We start from the raw sequence: 21253 nt of genomic DNA on the forward strand, positions 1-21253 counted from the left end.
TTTTTCTCTAGTTCAGTAAATAGCAACTCCATGTATCCGGTTGGTCAGGCCAAAATTTGTGGAGTCATCCTTGACTCTTCTCTTTCTCTCATTTCCTATGTCCAATCTGTCACAAGCCCTGTTAGTCCTGCCTTTGAGTCCTACCCAAAATGCAACACCTCAGCACCCCCACTGCTGTCACCCTGGACCAAACCGAAACCATCTCTCCGAAGTACTGTTTCAATAGTCTCTGATGGGCCTCCCTACTGCGTCCCTGCCCCTGAGTACTTCCGTATGCTTGTTCACTAAGTACCTTTAAAAATTGTTACCATTGTTGATAGAATTAAGACACATGGTCAAGACAGACCGTGACTTTGGGGGTCAGACAGCTTTTGGGGGGTTAGGAGATTCTTCAGTACTTGAGGCGTTAAGGGAAGCAGTGATTACATTCTGGGATTGTCTTCACTCTCCAGCTCATTTGTGTTGATCTCCTAAGTCCTTGGCTATGGGCTAACTCCAGAGTCCTACTGGTACTTGGGTCATTCCTAATTAATGTCTCCTTTTCGAAGGACTTTCCTAGTGCCTCTGTCCAAAGGTTTATAGTTTGTCCATCTTTAGGTAGAGTTCCTTGTCTTTTCTCCAACTAGACTCTGAGTTATTAAAAGGCAAGCGTTTGGCAAAATATGGCTTAGTCTTCCTCCTCCTCCTTCAAACCCCGCCCGGCCCCTGGAACTGTGCCGATCCGTGTAAAAGTTTGATGGAGTTCCTTACATGGAGTTTAGCAAGTGATGAATACATGTATGTGCCAAGGGCTGTGTCTGCTCCTGGGAGCAGCCACCTACGACAGGAAGGTGGAAGACAGGACAGAGGGTCTGGGTTGAGGAAATGGAGGAGGAGGATGAGGAGGAAGATTGCCAAAGAGAGGAAAGCAAGAAAGAAACGGAAAGTAGGGAGGAGGAGGAGGAGGAGGGAGAGCGGGAGGAAAAAGCGAGGGGGGGGAGGGGAGAAAGGGGCGGAGCCTCGGACCACGCGGCTCTGGAGCCCGAGTCTGGACTTCCCGGCCGCATGGCTCTGGCCTCCTCCGTGGCCGCCTCGAGCAGCGGGGCCCGGAATCTGATGCAGTTTCTGCGGCTGGTCGGGCAACTCAAGGTGAGTGGGCGCTGGTGGGCTTTCCGAGGCTCGGGCGGCCAGGGACGGGGAGGCCGCCCGCCCAGCCGGGGCCTCCGACTCTCTCCGCCCTCCACGTCCGGTGGGCGGGGGCAGGGCGCCCCCCACGGTGCCGCCGGCCGGCCCACTAGGCGGACCGGGGGCGGGTGGAGTAGGAACCGCGGAGCCGTGGCGGCGATCGCGGGGCTCGGCCCAGCCGGGAGGCCTCCCCGGAGGTTCCTGGGGCGCGAGTGGGGCGGCTACGTGCGGGGCCCTCCGCCCAGGCCCGCGTCTGCGTTAAGTACGTGTACGTTTGGGGCGCGACTCGGAGGTCGAGTCGACTTCCGAGCTCTGACTTCAGTCCGGCAGATTATAAAACTGGGTGTTCGAAAATCCCACGGTTACAGAATTAACAAGACTGTGTTTTTTGACAGAGGATTTTAACTAGTGCACACTAGTGATGTCACGTTCATGCACCCCCGCGCCCCCCCCCCCCCCCCCCCCGCTGCCTCCCCATTAGATTTTACTGAATTTCTCCAAAGTTTAACCTCGGAGATTATCTCTTTCCTGTCACTGTTATTATAGTTTATAAAGTTCATGAAATGTAGGCTCCTGAGGAGGAGATGCATTCTCACGGGATCACATCATGATGTGAATAAAAGGAAGAATCATTAGAAATGCCATTATTCCTTCTGCTTAAGAATTTGGAAGTCCATCACTTGTTCTCAGAGCTTTCACCAGCGTTTTCTACTTGTGCTGTCTAATGTGGTTGTTGGAAGGCAAAACTTCCCAAGTCTTGTCGCTATGAAAAATAAGCTTTTTTACACTCTTGTTTTATGTTTAAAGGACTGCATGTGTTCCAAAATATATACATCAGTAGCACAGAGTAACTTGACTGTAGACCTTTGTATTGTATACATGTGAGTTATCCCCCCACCCCTCTCATTCTCTGACCTTACTGGTTTATTGGATTCCAGATGTCGGTCATTTCAGCTCGTTAGGTATTTTCATTTGTTCCGAAACCATTAACCCTGTTTCTATGTCCCATTTCCTGGACTTCTCTTGAAGAGCATAGCAGATAGGCAAAATATTTATTTTTATAAACTTCTTTTTCTTCTTCATTTTCATCAGAGAGTCCCACGGACTGGCTGGGTGTACAGAAATGTCGAGCGGCCAGAGAGTGTATCCGATCACATGTACAGGATGGCAATTATGGCGCTGGTGACCAAAGACGATCACCTTAACAAAGACCGGTAAGCTGTGAACTCCAGTGCTTGTCAGGTGGGGTCTCTGCTCCATGATTATGCACTGCTTTTCATGACAGGTGTGTGTCAAATTCTTGTGGCAGGTTAGTTTATAAATCAAGAAAAACATTTTGAGGTAAACCTTGCAGATTCAAAATGTGGGAACGGGAACTATGTGTAAATGGCTGCAGTTGTTAATAGCACTCTGGGCTTTCTCTGTTAATTGGCAAGGGAAAGAGCCTGCCTTGGTCTCAAGAAAACATATGTGTGGTAGTAGGGTTTCCAGGGCCTTTGAAGCGAGTGTGTTACGTCTTACATTTTATCATTGTACCAGCTCATTGTGTACTTTTTATGGAGTCCCTTTTAGTGGGGTGACTTTTGGAGTGTTATGCACAAGATGTAACTGAGAAAGAGATACTCTCTCTTCCTTCAGTCAAGCAACAGTGTAGAATGCTTTTCTGAGTATAGGACAATGTTCCTAGCAAAATAAGACATTAAGTAAATACCAGATGAATTGCATAGGCCCAAAGCGGTTTCAAAAATAAGCTGTGTTAGAAAATGAGCACCATACTCTGACAGGAGAGAGCACCTGTTTTAGGGACTCCGAGGTGAGCCCTGAGCATCAACTAGGGAGCAAAGTAGAAGGCACAGCCTGCCGAGGGAAGGACGTAGGGACGGAAACCCTGATGGCAGGAAGGTGCAGGTGTACTCTGGAAACGGTAAGTCAGTCCATTTAATTGCAGCAAAGTTTCATTAGGGAGTCTGAGGAGCCCTGTTACTGTGTAGATAGTGTGGAACTTACATTTTCTGCAGATGGTATAAGATGAACTTAGTGTTGAATGGAGATAAATCTACGAGTAGTGCGAGATTTTCGCTGGATCAGGGAGAGCCAGCAGGCGGGGAGGGGACGTGTCCAGGCAGTTTGTTCGTTAGGCCTTGTTCTGCTTTGGTGATAATGGGAACCTGAATCAGACTGGCCCTCTGGGACATTTATCTGATGACCTGCCTTCATTTTTTTTGACAGTGATTATCCTAATCACTACTCATTATCACTAATAACCATAGCCATTTATTGTTTGAACAACATGTGCCAAGATCATAAATTACCAAATTTAATTTTCATACTAATTTTATGAAGTAGTATCTCTTTTATTCAGAAGATAAAATGAAGGCTCATAACACTTAACATATAAAGAAATTTAGTAATTTGGAGAAGGTCACACAGCTAATAAATGTTGGTTGCTAGGTTTCAACCCAGGTCCATCCAACTCTATTCATTTTTCTATAAAGGGCCTCATTGTGACATCTAACTAGTATACTAAGGAAATGAGTTCTTGAATTTTGTATTAGTAACTAAATGCTGTAGCCCCCAGATCACCTCCTGGCTTTGTAATCTAAAGTTATCTTTTTTTTATTTGTATTAATTATTTTCTTAACTATTAATTATATATTCACAAGTATTATTTATTCAAGACCTATTAATCTTAACTTTTCAGCCTGCTCTGTTGCTGGAGCTCTATTGCTCTCTAATGAGAGTCCTTCTCTCATTATCTTTATTATATATTGTTTTCTATTATCATTGAGTCCCCTTATACCTTATCTTTTAAAGTGATATTTGAGAAACCAGCCATTTCTAAAAAGATATAGACTAACAATTTCCTTTGCATTCTCATATTTTGTGTTCAATATTAATGAGCAGTTTTGATCTTGAACCGTTGAAATTTGGCAAAATATAGTTACTTTAGAAAATGCTGCATTAAAATACTCTGTGAGGGTAGAGAAAAAAATAATATATCACATAACTTCAAAATAGTATAGAGAAGGGGTTTGTAATGAATGTAATTCCATGTAATTATTCGCCACTTCTTGCCTGGTCAGATGTGTGCGCCTAGCCCTGGTTCACGATATGGCAGAATGCATCGTCGGGGACATAGCACCAGCAGACAACATCCCCAAAGAAGAGAAACATAGGCGAGAAGAGGTCAGTGTTGACTGTTGACCCCACATGACACCACCAGAAAAACCTGTTGCTGAAGCAAAGCTACATTTATTAGACCTGTTGGAGTAAGGGAGTGCCCCACCTTGTAGGAGTCTTAGTGTCTCACTAAAAGAAGGGGAACGTCAGGGGAACATATTTATCGAGTTTGAGAGCCTGGGATGGAGGAGGTTTGAATGGGTCTTACAAGATGGGCAGCCCCCTGAGACTGTAGAGAGTTTAGGATGTAAGAGCCTTGGGTTGGTGGGATTGGTGAGACACAATCTTAGAGCATGAGCTGCATGTGTTTACTGTATTTTGGGGTTTACAGTCTTAGCTTCCAGAAGCAAGGATTTCCCTGGAGTAAGACCAGAATGGTTTTTGCTGGTTCTTAACCTTGTGTAACACAAGAACAAGGCTCCCAGCCTTGTTTAACACAGGGACAGCAAACTGTTGGTTTCAATTTTCATTAGAAGATGGATGTAGATAACATGGCTTTCATTAGAACAGTGGGAATGTTGGAACTTGAAGGAGTTCTCCGTGTGAGTTAAGCTCTTTAGAGAAAAGTTCTATCTTACAAGTATAATTATTTTTATAATTATTATTTGTCAGATTTTTTTCAGCAAATATTTTTATTGCAACTATTTTTTAAGAACTATGATGGTTATAATTTATAGTTTTTACTAATAGTTCTTAATATTCTCTTCTCTAATACCATTTTATGTATTTTTTTTCCATTTTAAAAATTTTATTCTTTAAGTATAGCTGTACTGCCGGTTTCCTCCACCTCTCCTCAAAGCCCTTCCCACCTCCCTCCCTGGTTCCACACCCCCTTGGTTTTGTCCATGTGTCCTTTATAGTTGTTTCTGGATTTAAAAAATGAGTCCTTTAATTTAGTGTTTAGAGGTAAAGAAAATATTTGTATTAGTAAGAAATGAACAACACCAATAAAACGTGAAATCAATATCATTTTGGGCTCCAACCCCAGAGGCAAAGGCCAAAGAGGGAGATATTAATACCATAATCAGAAGAAACAAGGGAAACACCTTAGAGAACTGCAAGTTCTTGGACAGAAACCAGGCTTGGAGAGCACTGATATTTCGTTGCCTCTTCCCGCCGCTGGCCGGAATTTGAGAACAGAGAGGAGGATCTGAGAGTTGAACCATTCTCTATGCAGATGGTGTTTATGACTAAGATGTGGACGCCCAAACCATGCATCCCGATAATTAAATGAGGGTTTCTTGGCTCGAGGTGGAATGCACCTAATGAGCAGCAGGGAGCATCATTAGCCCAGAGGATAGCAGGCTGCATCCAGAAGGCTTTAGACCAAAGGAGGAGGGAGGAAAAACACTTGATAAGCCTGGGACATTGATTGTTTTGAAGGAGAGCATATATGTGGATGAAATGAGGATGAGAAAGTATAAGAGAGAATTGGGGGGCCAAAAGCAATACTTGCAGCTTGGCCCCTTCCTAAGCAGGATAAAATACAGGGTCTGGCACAAACCATGCCCTTTTTTAATTACAGAATCATAAGCATGTAATTCTGTAACATAACAGTATCATACTCAAATACACCATATGACATTTTAGGTGAAATGTTCAAATTGCTGTCCATTTCGTGAGAGACATTAACGAAACCCACCAACCACACTCAAAGAAGCCTTACTTCTGTTGGACCCTGTGCACTTATAACCCAAATTGGTCGAGGGCTCCTGGTAGGGATCATCAAGAATTAATGGGGAGGAACTTGAGGCTGGAGTACAGCGAGGGCAGGTTATATTCCTTTGTAAAGGGAAAAACTTACTAAGACAGGAGAAGGGTCATGGTTTTATATGGATCTGTGAAGGTCGAAGTTGCCAAAGAACCGAGAGGTTGGAAGAAGAACCAAACTTTATTATGCTAGTCAGCATGGCAAAATGGAGAAAACAAGAAATGTAGTGAACATTTTATAGTGTGCTGCTTATGTGCCAGATAATAAATACTTTGTATATAAACTATTTAATCCACACAGCAAGCCTTTCAAGTAGGTACCATTATTAACCTCATTTCAGAGTTGAAAAGGCTGAAGGACAAAGAGATTAAGTAACTTGCTTGAGGTTCCTCAGCTGGGAAATGGACAGGTGGTTTCAACCCCCCCCGGGAGTCGGTCGTTTGCAGTTCACTGCAGCACTGTTCAGCCTCACCACTGATGTGTGAACAATAAATAATGCTTTCTGGGTGCTTGTCACAAAACTGACGCAAGATGTTTGCCGAAAGCTTCATTCAGCTCAGAACTTTAAGCAGATTGTTGATGTGCTTGGCTAACAGGAAGAAGCAAGGGAAATTTCCTCTCTAAATCTATGCATGAACAAGGCAAAAAAAGTAGGGAAGTGGGTGTGGCAGGGCTCACCGTCTGGAAGGGAAGGTCTGGCACCCATAGCCAGGTGCCCTGGACTTCTGTGGAGTCGATTTCCGAGGGTTCATCTAAAAATAGAGGCACGATTCTGTGGCATCTGCTGCCAAACAAGGAACATCAGCTACCTAAGAGGCCTCAAAATGCAATTCTCATTGTGTAATAACAAATGATATCCCTGAGTTTAGATCCAGAAAACCATTGCTCAATTTCAGGAAGAGAACAACAATATACTTGTTTATTTTTTTAATGGACATTGTGATTTTGGTCAACAGGAAGCCAATCAGTCAGTAATTGGATGTGACCTCCAGAAGGCCGTTCAGTCCTAGATGGCATTTATGGAGATAGACTGTCTGGCTGGAGGAGGCTGTGCTTCCCCTTCTGTCCCACCCTGGTCACACCGCACATCAGTAACCGCATTCAGTGCGGTGCACAACCCTCAGTGGAAGAAAAGTCTCTTCTCAAAGTAGGACTTTTATGTTAGTATTCTCAGAGTTTAGGTTTTGAGTATACCTGCACATACATGTTACTCAGTTTAAATAATAGCAGTAGGCAAACTTATGTGTCTGGAGTGGTGGAATGATATGTTATTTATAAAGAGACCTTTAATTTTTGAAACTGCAAATTATTTTTTCAAGTATCTTGATGAGATTTATGAAAAAGAAGCAAGAAGAGAGAGAAGCATTCTCGGAGAGAATGAAGGTACAAGATAATCTAAGTTTTATACCCTGCGGTGGTATGATGCTACAAGCCATTGACGATGGTGATGTTCTATACATGAGAACAGATTGTTGACGCTGGCAAATACGTTTTCCTCTAGAAGAGGTTGTATTTTTAAATATTTTTCCTCCCAGTAATAAATAAATGTGCACACAGATACCCGTATTCATTTTCATTGCTTTTCCCCAATTCCCTTTTTGATTTTATATAATACTGTTCCCACTTTTATACTGGGAACCATTTGCCAAAAGTGGTTCTTAAAACCATTAAGGTCTTAAACCATTAAGGTTCCTTTTCAAGGAACCTAACCTCTGGTTAGAACTGAAATAGATGAAGAGGTGTAGGATGATGGTGGTCAAGAAATCTGAAGCCATTGGAGGGTAACTTGCAGACCCCGTGCCCCAAAATGTGATATTTTAGAAGGATGCTGGAGCGACACAGAAGTGAAGGAAGTGCGGGGAACGAGGCTCCTGGGACTTCAGAGACGAGAAATAAGCACCGAACACTCACTGCTCTGTCATTCTCGTGTCTCTAACTTTGGGCTTTGACTCGCTCTGGCTTGTCTGTGGCTTCTGTCTCCCAGCCTCTGTGGGACAAATTATGCAGGTGGCCCCCAAGTGACTGGTTTGACTTACATGGCCATTCCTTGGACCAGTCACTGTGGCAGCGGAAATTCTGGCCCAGCTGGGCCACCGCCCACCTGTTGTACGTTGTGTTTGTGAAGGGCAGGAGGGGAGGAGGAGGGGTGAGGCACAGAGGAAGGACTGGAGGGACAATTTCAGCTGGGTGTGAGGAGGTACTTCTGTCAGCGCTGCGTAAAGGCCATTTGGGCAGCCTCTTCAGGTGCCAGGTCCCCATCTCTGGACGTGTTTATGGAGGGAGGACAAGGAGTGTTCAGTGAGGCTGTTGATGTCTTCACATACTTGTCATGGACGGTTTGGCCAGTTACCCTGCAATTTCCCTTTTTTAGCCTCTGAGTCTGTTAGCCTACAAGATGCTATCATAAATTTTCTCTATGTTAATGACAATAACTGCCCATTTGTGTGGTGTTTTACATTTTGCAATAAAAAGATTAACAACAGAAAATGGATGTAATAGTGTACAAAGCAGTTCAGTGAGCTTTGTAATTCATTGGTACTTTCCTATTCTTTCCACTCACTGTTTGTGTCAAACTCTGGTATGCTTATGACTGAAGTTTATGTGGGCATCTGTGATTCATTCCGAAGGTATAAAAGCTTTGGCCTCACCTCTGATATTTCAGATTGTCTCACACCCTCCTCATAGTCCTTTTTTATGTGTGGTGTGCTTCAGGCCACAAAATAAGTGGTTAGTGATGTCCATGTGAATAAATACTTGTTCTTATTTAATGTACATAACTGCCCTTTTTGTAATCCATAAATATTTCCAGTATTCTGCCCCTTTGGAAGTTATTTTAAGGATTTGAGCCCAGCACTTGGCTTTTGTAGATGAGTTTAAATGTGTATGTGATTAAAATAATGCTTTGATATTTTAGGCAGCTATGAAGCAGTTAACCCAACTTCTCTCAAAGGATCTCGGAGAGGAGCTCTATGAACTTTGGGAAGTAAGTATATATGATGGATTGCTTTTTATTCATTGTGATTGAATTTATATGCCTCATCAATGTTTTAGTTAACTTAGATTATTATAACAAGTTGTCTCTAATTTACTACTTTCTGGTGTGTGTCTATTTTTCACCTCTGAGCTGCTGCAGGAATTTCTCATGGGTAACATTTTTTCTTCCTCAATTTCCCCATTTCCCTGGTCACCATAAAACCTGGTGCACAACCAGACTCATGGCCCCTGGATTTCCTGATGCATTGCTGTCACCCCCCCCCCAGCCCTGCCACCCCCACCAACCCTATGCTCACCACCCATTTCTGGTCCTTGAAAATGACATGGGCTTTGGTGGTGTGGTGCTGGGTTTGATTCCCATCTCATTGCTTCCTGGCTCAGTGACCTTGGACATGCTCCCCTCTTGGTATGTTGCCTACCTGTGAACTACGAAGGGTTGCTAGGGCTGACCGAGGTCAAGATGAAGTGCCACCATGATGCCTGACACAGCACTGGGGCTTTGTCAGTGCTTACTCCCTCCCAGTGCTGCCGAGGGTCAGGACTGCAGGGGCAGTGTGGCTGGAGGGAAGGGGCACAGACAGCCACGGTGCTGCCATTGCCCCCTCCTCGGCTGCTTCTCATTGGTGAGGAGGAAGCAAAACAAACCCCTGCCTATTCTAGACTAACAACTCCAACAGCCTCAGGGACAGCTCCATCTAAATACCCATAGGAACCGCAACTCAGCATGGCCCTCACTGTCTGTGGCCATTTTTATTGTTTAAAAACTTTTATTGAAAAATATAGAAAACTACACAAAAACCAATGTGTGGCATAGTAAGTTATTAGAAGAATAACTTCCTTGCAACTCCCATCCGTGTCAGGAGTTGGAACTTCGCCGTTCTCCCCAGATGGCCTTTTCGTACCTTGCCCCAACACAGCCTGTACTTTTCATGGTGGTTGCTGAACTTTTTTATGGTTTTATCACCCAAGTGTTCATCCCTAGATCTTTTAGTTTAACAGTGTCCATTTCTTTTACAACGAACATTTTTTATATATCCTTTAATCTACAGTTCTCTCCCCCCTTTCTTTTTCTGCACATTATCATTGAAGAATGCAGTCCATTTGGCTTGTAGTTGAGTTTCTGGTGGCATGGGTTTTGCCAGTTCCACGGTCACGATGCAGAGAGAGGTCCTTATTTTCTGCAGACTTGCAGCTGTGTCCAGAGGCTGGGTCAGACTCAGGTGGGACCCTTCTGGCAGAACTGTAGGTGGTGGTGGATTCTTTCATCATGCAACACATATGTCTGGGTTACCTTGGTGCTTGTATCCCTCAGTCCCTTGGTGTTACAGAATGGTATTCTAGTGTTTTTATTTCATTTTCACTTTGTAGTGGAAATAGCTTTGTTACCAGATGCTTCTCCTTCATCTACTCTCTGGTTAACGTCAGATGAGAAAGCTGTGGTGAAAGCACTTGACTTTGCTGGCTTCCTTGATAGCAGGAATGGCAGGGTGATTCAGCCTCATTCATCTTGAACAAGCCCTGGCCAGACGACCGGTTTTCTTTTCAGTTTATTTTGAAATGGGAACTGTTATTTCAAGACCACAGTATGATACTAAGGATGCTTATTGCTGCTGAGTTCATTATTATTTCTGTACTTTTTAATGAACAGAGTTTGTACATATATGTATATATAAGATAGCTTGTGAATTCATAGTGGTATTTCCAATTCAGTTTGTACTTAGTCTCTTGCATGTTATGTTGCATGTCTGTCTACACCAGGAATCCTGGTTACGTAATCTTCATCCTTCATTACACATGTACCATCTCAGAATAACACTTGTACACACCACCATCATCAGTTCTGATTGTTGAGAACAGTTTTAAAAATTGTTTGCCTTTGCTATCTCTATTCTCTCCCTATTTTTATAGTTGTACAATATACCCACATTGTCAAAACATTTAACCATTACATACTGTGACCCCTCTCTTTTTAAACCTCATTTAACCTCAGTTCTGTAAGTACCCGTGTGGTTGATGTTCACCACCGGTCCTAATGTCAGTCTCTCCCCAGTCGTTTTGGTTGTCTGAAACCGGTTCTCCCGCAGGTTCTGCAAGAAGGGCCACAGGAGTAGCATTCCCTCAGTGTCACATGTCTGTAATAGTCCCTCTGGTTCTTTAGGCCTGAAGGTCAGTTACAGCTGAAATGAAAACCTTGGCTCCCAATTTCTTTCCTGGAGTATCTTAAATGTGTAACTTCCATTTTCTTCTGTCATAAACCATTGCTGTCAAGGTGATTACAATTATATTTTTGATAGATGTCAGATGTACTTTTTGCATTTGTCTGAAGGACTTTTTAATATATGGCGGTTTTTTTAGAATATGTCTTTGTGGTGTTGGCTATTCTGGGTTAGTGTCCTGAAGAACTTAGTGTGCACTTTCAATATATACTTTCAAATATTTTTTATTTAAAAAAATTTTAATATAACTTTTTCTTTTGGTGTTCTTCTCCCCCCAAAACTCGTGTATGTTTGTTCTTCTTTGTTTATCTTCCGTATTTATTACCTTCTCTCTATTTTTTATATCGTTTTCATTTCTTTGACTTTTAAACCTCCTTTTTGATTTCTGTTTCTCTTGTAGGATCATTTATCGTGTTTGATTATTCTTGTGTTCCTTATTACTTAGTCTTTAGTTCTAAAATGACTTTTTCTTTTACTTCTAATTACTTTTATGTTGCTCTTTCATGTCTTATCATTTTTAATATCTTTTGGAAGTAGTTTGTTATATATCAGATTGCTTTTAAAAATAAGGATATTGTCCTGGTGTGAATTGTGTGTAGAGATGTTATTTTACTTTTTATTCTCTTTATCTCATGGTTAGCTTGTGTGGAATCCGACCATCCAGATTCACCATAGTATCTGCATTTTGTTGTTGTTACTCATTTTGATATACAGTTACGGTAGTTTTCCTGGACTTCCGGAAAGAAACTTGGTTCAAATAGCTTTTTTAACTTCACAGAGCTTCCTCTCCCCCCCCCCCCCTTTTTTTTGGTTTGTTGGTTTCTTTCATGTAAAAATGTGTTGGTTTACTTTCAGAGATTTCCTGGCTTTGTTCCCCTTCGTTCCTCTTATCTGGACTTTTTCTTCATCTCTGTGTTGCTTATCCCATTCGATTTAGATTCAGCTCTTTCTCCTCATGACCTGGAAGGGGCCCTGCAGGTCAGGTTGGCCAGTTCACCAGGACTGGGCTTCTATCAGCTGCAGTTGGAGTGGGCAAGTTTCCTCCAGTGTTGGGCTCTGTTCTCACATTGTGATACTACTATGAACACCCATCATCTTAGAGGTTTGAAATCTCTAAGAATTTAGAGAGTCTCCCATTCTTAGGTCCAACAGATGCCCCGATGCCCATAATCTCTTCTAATTGCTCCCAAACAGACCTGATTGCATGCAGGGGTGGAGGTGGTTTGTCCCACTCACGTATATTTTGTGGGCAGTGATATGAACTCCAGCTCTGTTATTGTTATCCATGGGGTTTTGGTGTTGTTCTTTCTTTGCTCTGTAGAGTTTTTTGTCTTTCTGCTTCTTCTGTTTTGCTCCCTATTTACTTTCCCAAGCTAGAATCTAGGACGTCCTTTACGACTCTCCCTTTCCCTTTCTTGCACATTTCAGTTTACTTTTTTCCCCTCACCATTTCTCAAATCAGCCCACTTTTCCCCATCCTCATTGCCACATTCTCGTAACTTCTCTGCTCGTCCTACAGAGTTTCAAAGCCTGACCTGTCTGCGCTCAGCCTAGCCATTTTTCCCGCAGCAGCTAGAATGCTGTTTCTAAAGTGCAAATCTGATCACGACACTTCTCACTGGAAACCATTCAGTGATGTCCATTAGCTGCAGGATAGGCTGAGACTCGACGGCCTAAACTGCAAGGCCTTTCAGGAGCTGGGTCCTCGTCCACCTTCGGCCTCTTCCCTCTCACCTTCCTGCCCTCCATTCTCCATCCCGCCGTTAGGAACTGTTTGCAGTGAGTTCCCCAAATAGGCCATGTTCCTTCTTAACTCCAGACTAAGTTTTATCCGCAGTCCTTTTCTCCCTGCCCTGCCTCCTGGTTGGAAAGTGAAGTCAAAGAATGCCAGTACCATTACTTTTTGAGAGAAAAATCCGGTGATTTATATTCAAAAGGAATGTGTAATTTCACCAGAACTTACTGTAAAATGTGTTATTCCCCAATGACCCTGTAATCTTTTTTTTCTCACTTTCAACAGAGAAAAATTCTAGACTCCTATGCATTTATTTTTGTTAAGTAGTGAAATTAAATTGATTAAATATAAATATATAAGTATAAATACAATTAAACATTTTAATTAACAGTAAGTATAAGTGCCTTTGAAATTAAACAGGTTGTACTTGCTTTTACATTAAGATGATTCGCCTCTACAATTTTGAGCTCAATCAAAATTCAAATAGCTGCCTTTATAAGAATAAGGCATTTAGTAGAAACCAAGAAACCTTCAGCAATTCACATCACATTATCCTGCCAAGAAAGTGTGACAGGTTCATTATCTGAACACATCTGGGGTGGAACTACAAATGAAAACTTTGCAGGGAAGCCAGTTGGGAACACTTTGGTTTTAATAGAAAGGACAGTGATTCTATGTAGCATTAATCGGGACCTGTGGTTGTGGGACATGTGTCACGCTCTAAGAAACAGACCTTCTGTAGCTTCTTGTTTCAGGTTTGCACTGAGGAGGGAGGGACCACTGGAGGAGGAAAGGCAGACCCCCTGTCCGTTACATCACCACCTCCCGGCCACCAGCACGCGCCCACAGCACCGTGTGAAGAGTTCACAGAGCCTGACTGTGCCCTCCAGAGGCATAGCCCAGCGAGACTTAAGTCCTCCCTATTTAGAAAGTGAGGTCAGAGATTCCAGGCATAAAGTGGTAACCAAAATTAAATGAGAGAGCCAGAAATTCAACTTGAGAAAGAAAACTAACATTAAATAGGGAAATAATTTGAGAAGCATGAGATGAAATATTAGCTTGGAGTTAAAAAAGACGTAAACCAGTTGGATTAAAGAATAATGATCTGGAAGTGAAGACAAGGTACTTGAGAGGAAGAAAAATGCTTGCCCGTGTCCATGTGAACAAGTGAGACTTGGAGGCATCTGGTGGAACTCATAGCATTGTGAGCACGTGCTCCTTGCAGGGAGCGATGACGTCAGCTGTGCAAGTGCAGGTGACGCATCTCTGTGGGGGGTCGTGTACTGTGGAGAAATGTCGGCAATTCAGAATGTGCTTTTTAGCTGGGACCCTGATTCCAGGTGCCAGCACCAGAATTTTCCTGGATTACCCTATCACACAAGCCCTAATCATGCTGCTCTAATTGTCCCTTCACTTAGGAATATGAGACCCAATCTACTGCAGAAGCCAAATTTGTGAAGCAGCTGGACCAATGTGAGATGATCCTTCAGGCGTCTGAATATGAAGACCTTGAGAACAGACCTGGGAGGCTGCAGGACTTCTATGACTCCACAGCAGGTGCTCAGTGCTGTTTGCGGGGGGTGTCATTGCAGTCTGGCTTACTCCTAGTGCAGTAAATACATTCATTATGTTAGTGAATCCACTGTGGTCGCCCTCCTCCGACCCTTCCTTGGGAGCAGGGAAAAAGGAAAAGTCGGGATTCATTTGGGAAGGGGGCTGGTGCAGGAGAGCGTTGCCGTCCTGGAGTCTGAGCACCAGGCTCAAGGTCACACCTACTAGCCGTGTGCCCCTCGGCAGCCTCTTAGCCTCTCTGTGGCCTCTGAAAAATGAAAACCATAGTACTTACCCTACTTAAGTCATAGGTTGGTTTTGAGATTCAAGAGAGAATTTATATGATAGTGCGTTATCTGTAGTTGCTTTATAGGTGTGAGGTCATGTAAGGCAGAGGTAGAAATAGAAATTTAAAATAAGAAAACCCCAAATGGCTGAAGTCACCACACCAGTGTCATTAGAGGATCAGTGTCATTAGAGCACAGACCTGGAGTCACATGGCCTGGTTTGAATCCTGGTTCTGCCACAGTATCGCTGTAACCTCTAGTAAATTACTTAACCTAGTTCTGGGCCTTAGTTTCCTTATTTTGAAAATGCAGATAATTACAGAATCTACTTTGTAGGGTTGTGTGAGGTTATAGTGGGTTAATTCATACGAAGTACTTAGAATAATACCTGGCAATAAATAAGCCTTAACTGTCTTCATTTTGATACAGTGTTGATGGGTGAGGAGCTAAGTACTCTGTATTAGGGATAGCTGGTGCCCCTGTCCCCGCCCCCCCCAGTGCAACCCCACCTCCCCTGGGCGGTTCACACCCAGCTCCACCTCCTTCTTCTCTGAGAGGAGACAGAGATAGCCTTGCTGGGACCTCTCAGGCCCCTCCGGTGGCCCAACAAGATAAGAAGGGCCCACACAGGTCACAGACTGGTGGTCCAGAACTTGATTTGCATTGTAATGAAGTTGATTTGATTTTCCTTTCCTCTTTTCCAGCCCCACCACCTCTCTGCTAGGCATGGCTCTTGTCAGCTCTGTGTGGGGCTGTTGCTGTAACCGCCCAACTTGCCCGCCAGGCTTGCCAGTTCGTTCTGTGTTCTGTGTGTTCATTCAGCGTTTTCCTCCTGTAGTTGTAGGTATCATCACATGTTCGTTTTTAAAACTCCTGTGGCTGCCTCTTCCTGAAAAATAAAATCCTGGCAGTGTTGAGTCGCCTGTACAGCTGTGCAGCCTGAGGCCACTTGCCTCTCAGGTTTCCTTCCCTAACTCTCCCTGTCAAAATTGTGCTCCCTTCTTCTTGCTCAGGCCCCACTTGGTCTAGAGCTTCCCAGACTATTTCAGTCTGACTTGCATTCTTCTTAATGATGCTCTGCCTTGGGTCTCTTCCCAAACCCCCACCCGTTCACCCCCATCCTTTATAATAAGCTGTTGGAGGGCCAAGACCAGCTTTGTCTCATCTGTCTTTGACATAGGTGGTGCTCAAAAATGTTTGCCTTCTGTTTAATAGAATAAAGGTGCAAACTTGGGGTCAGCAAACTGTGGCCCAGGGGCCACACTGGCCTGCTGTGCCTGCTTGTTTAAGTTTTTGTTGAAACTGCCACCCTCATTCTTTACGTATTGTCTCTACTACTTTTGTGCTACAACCGGACAGTGGAGTAATTTGCAACAGAGATAGGTAAGTTCACAAAGCCTAAAATATTTACTGTCTGACTCTTTACAGGAAAGATTTGCCAGCTGTGTTATAAGTGGTGATTAGGTTCTAAGATAGTATATTTTGTTAGTAATGTAACTAAAATACAATTTTAACATTATCTTCTATTTTGACACATTCTCAAAACCCCCCACCCAAAACGAAACATGAAAATACTAGTAAATTTTACAATGTGGGCACTTGAAGGGTCATCTAGTTTCAGCTCCACACTTTACTGTGAAAGAAACTTGAGCTCGGAAAGAGGGTGACTGCCCATAACTGGGCCGAGATTAGGATTCACTGCTCTGAGTTGCATTTCCCTATAGTGCCTTCTTCCAGAGGCTGCCTGGTCAGGTTTCTCCCAGCTCTGTCTCATCAGTGGTTCTTTGCCAGATTCTCATCCTTATGTGCAGAGGCAGCAGGGGTGACGGAGCATAAGCTCCAGGTGGTCCCCTTTGTCCCCTCTCCAAATCAGAAGGACGGCCTGGGAATGGTGTTTTGTGTTGGAGTAAAGCATGGGACAGGTCACAGGATGGAGCCCCCGATGATCAACATGGAAAAATTGATGTATTCTCTTGTCCTTATCTTTTTGTCTTCTTGCCTTGCAGGAAAATTCAGTCACCCTGAGATAGTTCAGCTTGTCTCTGAACTCGAGGCAGAAAGAAATGCTAGCATCGCTGCTGCCGCCAGTGAGCCACACTCCTGAGACGTTTTTCTGCAAGCCCGAAACAAACATTGTTATTTTTCCATTGGATGCTGTTGTGTTGCCTGTTGGTCTGTTGATTTCCCCAGATGTGAGTCTGTTTATTTTCAACTGCCTGGACTCCAGCAAGGAACGTGATATAATTGGGCCACAAAAGAAGCCGCAGAACAGAATGTGGTCGTGAAAATGCATGGGTGAGGACTTGGGGGCGGGTGTCTTTTTATGAACTAAATACATACATTTTAAAAACATTAAACTTTGGCATATTTATTGGAGATTTTTAATCCACTGAATTTGTATCCTACATCCCCAAGGGCAAGATTCATTGAACAGTGGAAAGTTTAATTACGATTGCTTTTAAGAACAGATTTTTCAGCTGACTTACTGGTAAGGATCCAGGAAAATGAATGTACTATCTCCTCCGATGAAATGCTGCTTTATTCATATGATCACTCTCTGGGCCAGATTTTTAATTTCACCGTGACCCGTTTTAGGCCTTTGATCATGGACTTGTAAACCTGGCAACAGATTCAGCCCCTTCTTCCAATTCTATTTGTCATTTGGAGGTAAAAATTGGGGCATGTCAACTGCTATTTGTTTTCCTCTGTGTTTTTTTCCCTGTCTGATTTACAGATGTTCACACCTTGACTATAGAAATGTATCACCAGGTTAGAAATATATAAGAGTATTGGTGGGGTCACTAGACCTTATGTAGGGAACATATCAGACCTGGTTTCTTCCCCTCATTTTCCTTTCGTAGGATAAATAATCTGTCCACTGGCCTTTAAATGATGCTCAGCCATTGAATGGCAAGGAAGGGAAGGCTGTTGGTGCAGCCCTGCCCACTATTTTGCACTGATAGGTTTTTATGTAGAAGATGATGCCTGTCCCTTTAATTCAAATGTCAGTTTCCATTTGAAGAAAGCCTTCAGGCTGGCATGGTGAGAATTCTAGGCAGCGTTTCTTTGGAAACTCTTTGCAGTCTCCATGGATACCCAATCTGCAGGAAGCAAAGTGCATGATCTCTTCAGAAGCAGCACACTCATGTACGTACAGCTAGCTGCTCTGTGTTGAAAAGAGCAATGCTGTTTTGCATCCAAATACTGTCCACATCATAGAAACCGTATTTAAAAGGTGATAAATGGTTGGAAAGTGTGGTTATTATTGGAGATATAGTTGGTAGGAAAATAGAACTACAGCTATCACTATTGGAGTGTTTTCTCCTGCCATGAAAATATGCACAAAAAATAACTTAAGATAAGGCTCATATATTTACAACTGAAAGATTACCTGTGGCCCTGGAGTTTTATTTGCAATATTTTTCCTCATGTATTTTTCATAAATTTATGGAGAGACTTTTAGCCCTTTTACTGGGTCAGATTTAACACTGGTCACTTAATCATTATCAAGGTTTCCATTTACCAACCAAGTGGGAGTTCACACAGACCCACAACCTTCCTTACTGAGGTGGTATGTTTAAAAACAATGAAAATGTAATGGTGCTATAGATAAAATATCATAAAAACAAAATGAAGATCAATGAAAATAGCTATTGAATTTTGTAGCTACAAATAGCTTGAATAGCTATTTGTAGACATCAGTTAATGTCTACAAATATATGAGCATTATCATTTAAAAAATGCATTTTTCTTGGACGATTCATGCTACTTGCCTGGAATTGGTTTTCTCAATATCAAGCCGTATCATTGTGATGCAGAGTAAATAATTATTTCTGGGTTGAACTCTTGATTCACAAACTGGCTGCCATACATGGAGAGTAAAGAAGCCAGAGAAGGACACAGACCACTCTAGACTGACTGGTGGCGGGTTTAATAAGTAGCAGAACTTGCATACGGGGCTCATCTGGGGTGGTCACAAGATGAGTAAATCTCTGCACCACACATCAGAATCTTTTAAGTTTATATTCTAGAAGCTGCTTTTTGGGGTCAGTCATGTATACCATCCAGATGGTCTCAACGAGGCATTACTCTCAATCCTTGAAAGAACTCCTAGTATGGGAGCAGCGGCCAGAACCAACATGCCCCGGATGGGTGTGAGCGAGAAGCCTCTGATTGCCCAGGTCCAGCTTGCAAGTCGGCCAGGAGTTAATGTCCTCTCAATGACCTCCTCCCACATGAACTCAAAAATACTCTTTGTTACCTCCTTATAATGAGGAAGAGAAACTACCTCACTCAAAAGGAAGAGAGCAGAGGGTAGGGCCACAGGGTGGTGCTCCCTGCCGAGTCCCTGGGGCTGACTGTGGGTGGGCGGCTCTTTCCCCAAAACAATTCCTTGTTTTCCCCTTGTGGGCTAGTCTTTCATTAGCCGTTACATAATTCTCAATGCCCTTGTATTAGAAAAAATGTTGACCCTAACAGAACTTCTAACCTGTTTATCTGAAAGTCTGTAATACAGGCTCTGGGATAAATGACTGATGAAGTGTGTGGTGAAAAAGCATCCTCCGTAGCCAGCATTTTTATTTAATTAGTCTTCATATTCAAAGTGAGATTGAGGATGATTTCTGTGGGAGATTGGTGATAATTTTTGGTTTGCCTTAACACATACTCTATAATATATTAAGTAAAAATGTAAAGGATTGCATATCAGAAGTAACCATAAGATTTTGCCAGATAATAGTTTGAAATTATATTTGAACACCAGGTTTGAAGTTGCTTTACATTTTACAATTAAATCACTTAGTAACTTTATTACCATCTTCCTTTATTATATCCACCCACATTCCAATTTGATAATAAGTGAGAGGAGAGTGTTGAGACTGGTGTTTGCAACCTTATGCACCATTGTATAGTGAAGTTCAACAAATTTCAAGCTGACAGGTAGCTCTGGAACAATATACAGTGGCAGGGAGAAGCTCACATTCTGGTGTCCTCATGTTGACCACCGAAAGGCTGGCATACCAAGACATTGCACGTAAAGCGCACAGCTCTGTTGTCCGTGGTTCAAGAGCAGACTTACAAGAAATTGTGTGATTTAGGGTAACATGCAGATTTCTTTGCTGACACGACCTACCAACAGTTGTGGTTTTTATGAGATGTGAGTTTAAAATAAAGTTGCAGCATAAATTTATAATATTTTCCATCAGAGCAATTGCATTTAAAAAGTAGAAAATGTTTAATTTACAGATGGCTTGCTTTAAAACAAAGACAGTTTATTTGTAAACACAGTCCACATTGGAATTTTTGATTATTGAGATACTGTAGTCCCCCCTTGTCTGTTTCCAGACCCCTACTGGATATCAGAAACTGGATAGTATCCTTATATATACTGTTTTTTCCTGTGTATACATCCAGTTTATGGCTTCTCTGTGGCATATCCAAATTGCCAACCTCATCATTCCTGCCCGTCGGGGCCCATATTAAATAAAGTCAAGGTTACTTAAACACAAGTGCTGTGATACCCAGGCAGTTCATCTGATGGACAGTTACTAGTGACTAGTGGGCAGGGAGCACATACGCGGGGAGATGCTGGGCAAAGGGCTGGGTCATGTCTCTGGCATGGTGAAGAGGAATGGCTCAAGATTTCATCAGCTACTTAGAATGATGTGCAATTTAAAACTTATGAATTGTTTATTTCTGGAATTTTGCATTTAATATTTTCGGACCGAGGTTGATTGCAGCTAACAACCTGCAGAGAGAGAAACTGGATGAGGAGACCAGTACACATTTTTTGTTGTGGTGTCATTTTGTATACACGGTCCTGACCAGAAATTTTGATTTGCCAGTGAAAGGCTATGTCTGTTGTGTGGGAATGCTTTATCACCTGAGGAACACTTCAACTTACTGTATGTGAACTTGTACATGCAAAGTGAGGGAGGAACAGGCATCTCGTGAGTGACCAGCTAGTGAGGAAATGAAACCTGTAGCCTAAGACTACCTGCCTACCAGCAAGTGGTTCGATTTTTTCTAATCAATGATGTGGCTGGTTCATACACACACACAAAAAAAAGACTACTCATGTCATAGCTGTTATATTGTTCCCAGATCAGAGTTATTACTGTATGTAGTTAGCTAGATGTTAATAAAGGAAAGACAGCAAAGGGAATCAGATATTGAGCTTAATAAACTGGGAGCACAAGCCTGTTTGATTTACCAGGAAGCTACAGCGTCACACCCCAGGGATGATAGCGTTGCTCCACGAAGGGCATTAACCCCCATCCCTTTGCCCTGCTCTGGTACCTTTGTTGGAGGGCTCAGAGGAAGGTGCTCGATCAAAGAGGTCCTGTCAGTCTGTTCTAGGGGGAAAAAGGGATTGTTTGGGAGGTGGACCAATCAAAAAGCATCCGAAAGCTGGGAA

General features: G+C 42.9%; 1 protein-coding gene across 1 annotated transcript; it reads left to right on the forward strand.

The window, feature by feature from the left end:
- The first annotated feature begins 1003 nt into the window (after positions 1-1003).
- Positions 1004-17195, forward strand: HDDC2 (HD domain containing 2). Its single transcript, XM_037139621.2, has 6 exons — positions 1004-1128; positions 2257-2378; positions 4248-4350; positions 8970-9038; positions 14419-14557; positions 16845-17195. The coding sequence occupies exons 1-6, from the start codon at positions 1045-1047 to the stop codon at positions 16940-16942; spliced, it is 615 nt and encodes a 204-aa protein (XP_036995516.2). The 5' UTR covers positions 1004-1044; the 3' UTR covers positions 16943-17195.
- The last annotated feature ends 4058 nt before the right edge of the window (positions 17196-21253 follow it).

The sequence above is a fragment of the Artibeus jamaicensis genome, unplaced genomic scaffold (genome assembly GCF_021234435.1).
Source record: "Artibeus jamaicensis isolate MK-2021 breed Jamaican fruit bat unplaced genomic scaffold, CSHL_Jam_final contig_387, whole genome shotgun sequence".
Lineage (NCBI taxonomy): Eukaryota > Metazoa > Chordata > Mammalia > Chiroptera > Phyllostomidae > Artibeus > Artibeus jamaicensis.

Coding starts and splice junctions, on each gene's coding strand:
- HDDC2 (XM_037139621.2), top strand. CDS start 1,045: ATGGCTCTGGCCTCCTCCGTGGCCGCCTCGAGCAGCGGGGCCCGGAAT. Junction 1,129..2,256: donor GGCTGGTCGGGCAACTCAAG/GTGAGTGGGCGC, acceptor CATTTTCATCAG/AGAGTCCCACGGACTGGCTG. Junction 14,558..16,844: donor CTTCTATGACTCCACAGCAG/GTGCTCAGTGCT, acceptor CTTGCCTTGCAG/GAAAATTCAGTCACCCTGAG.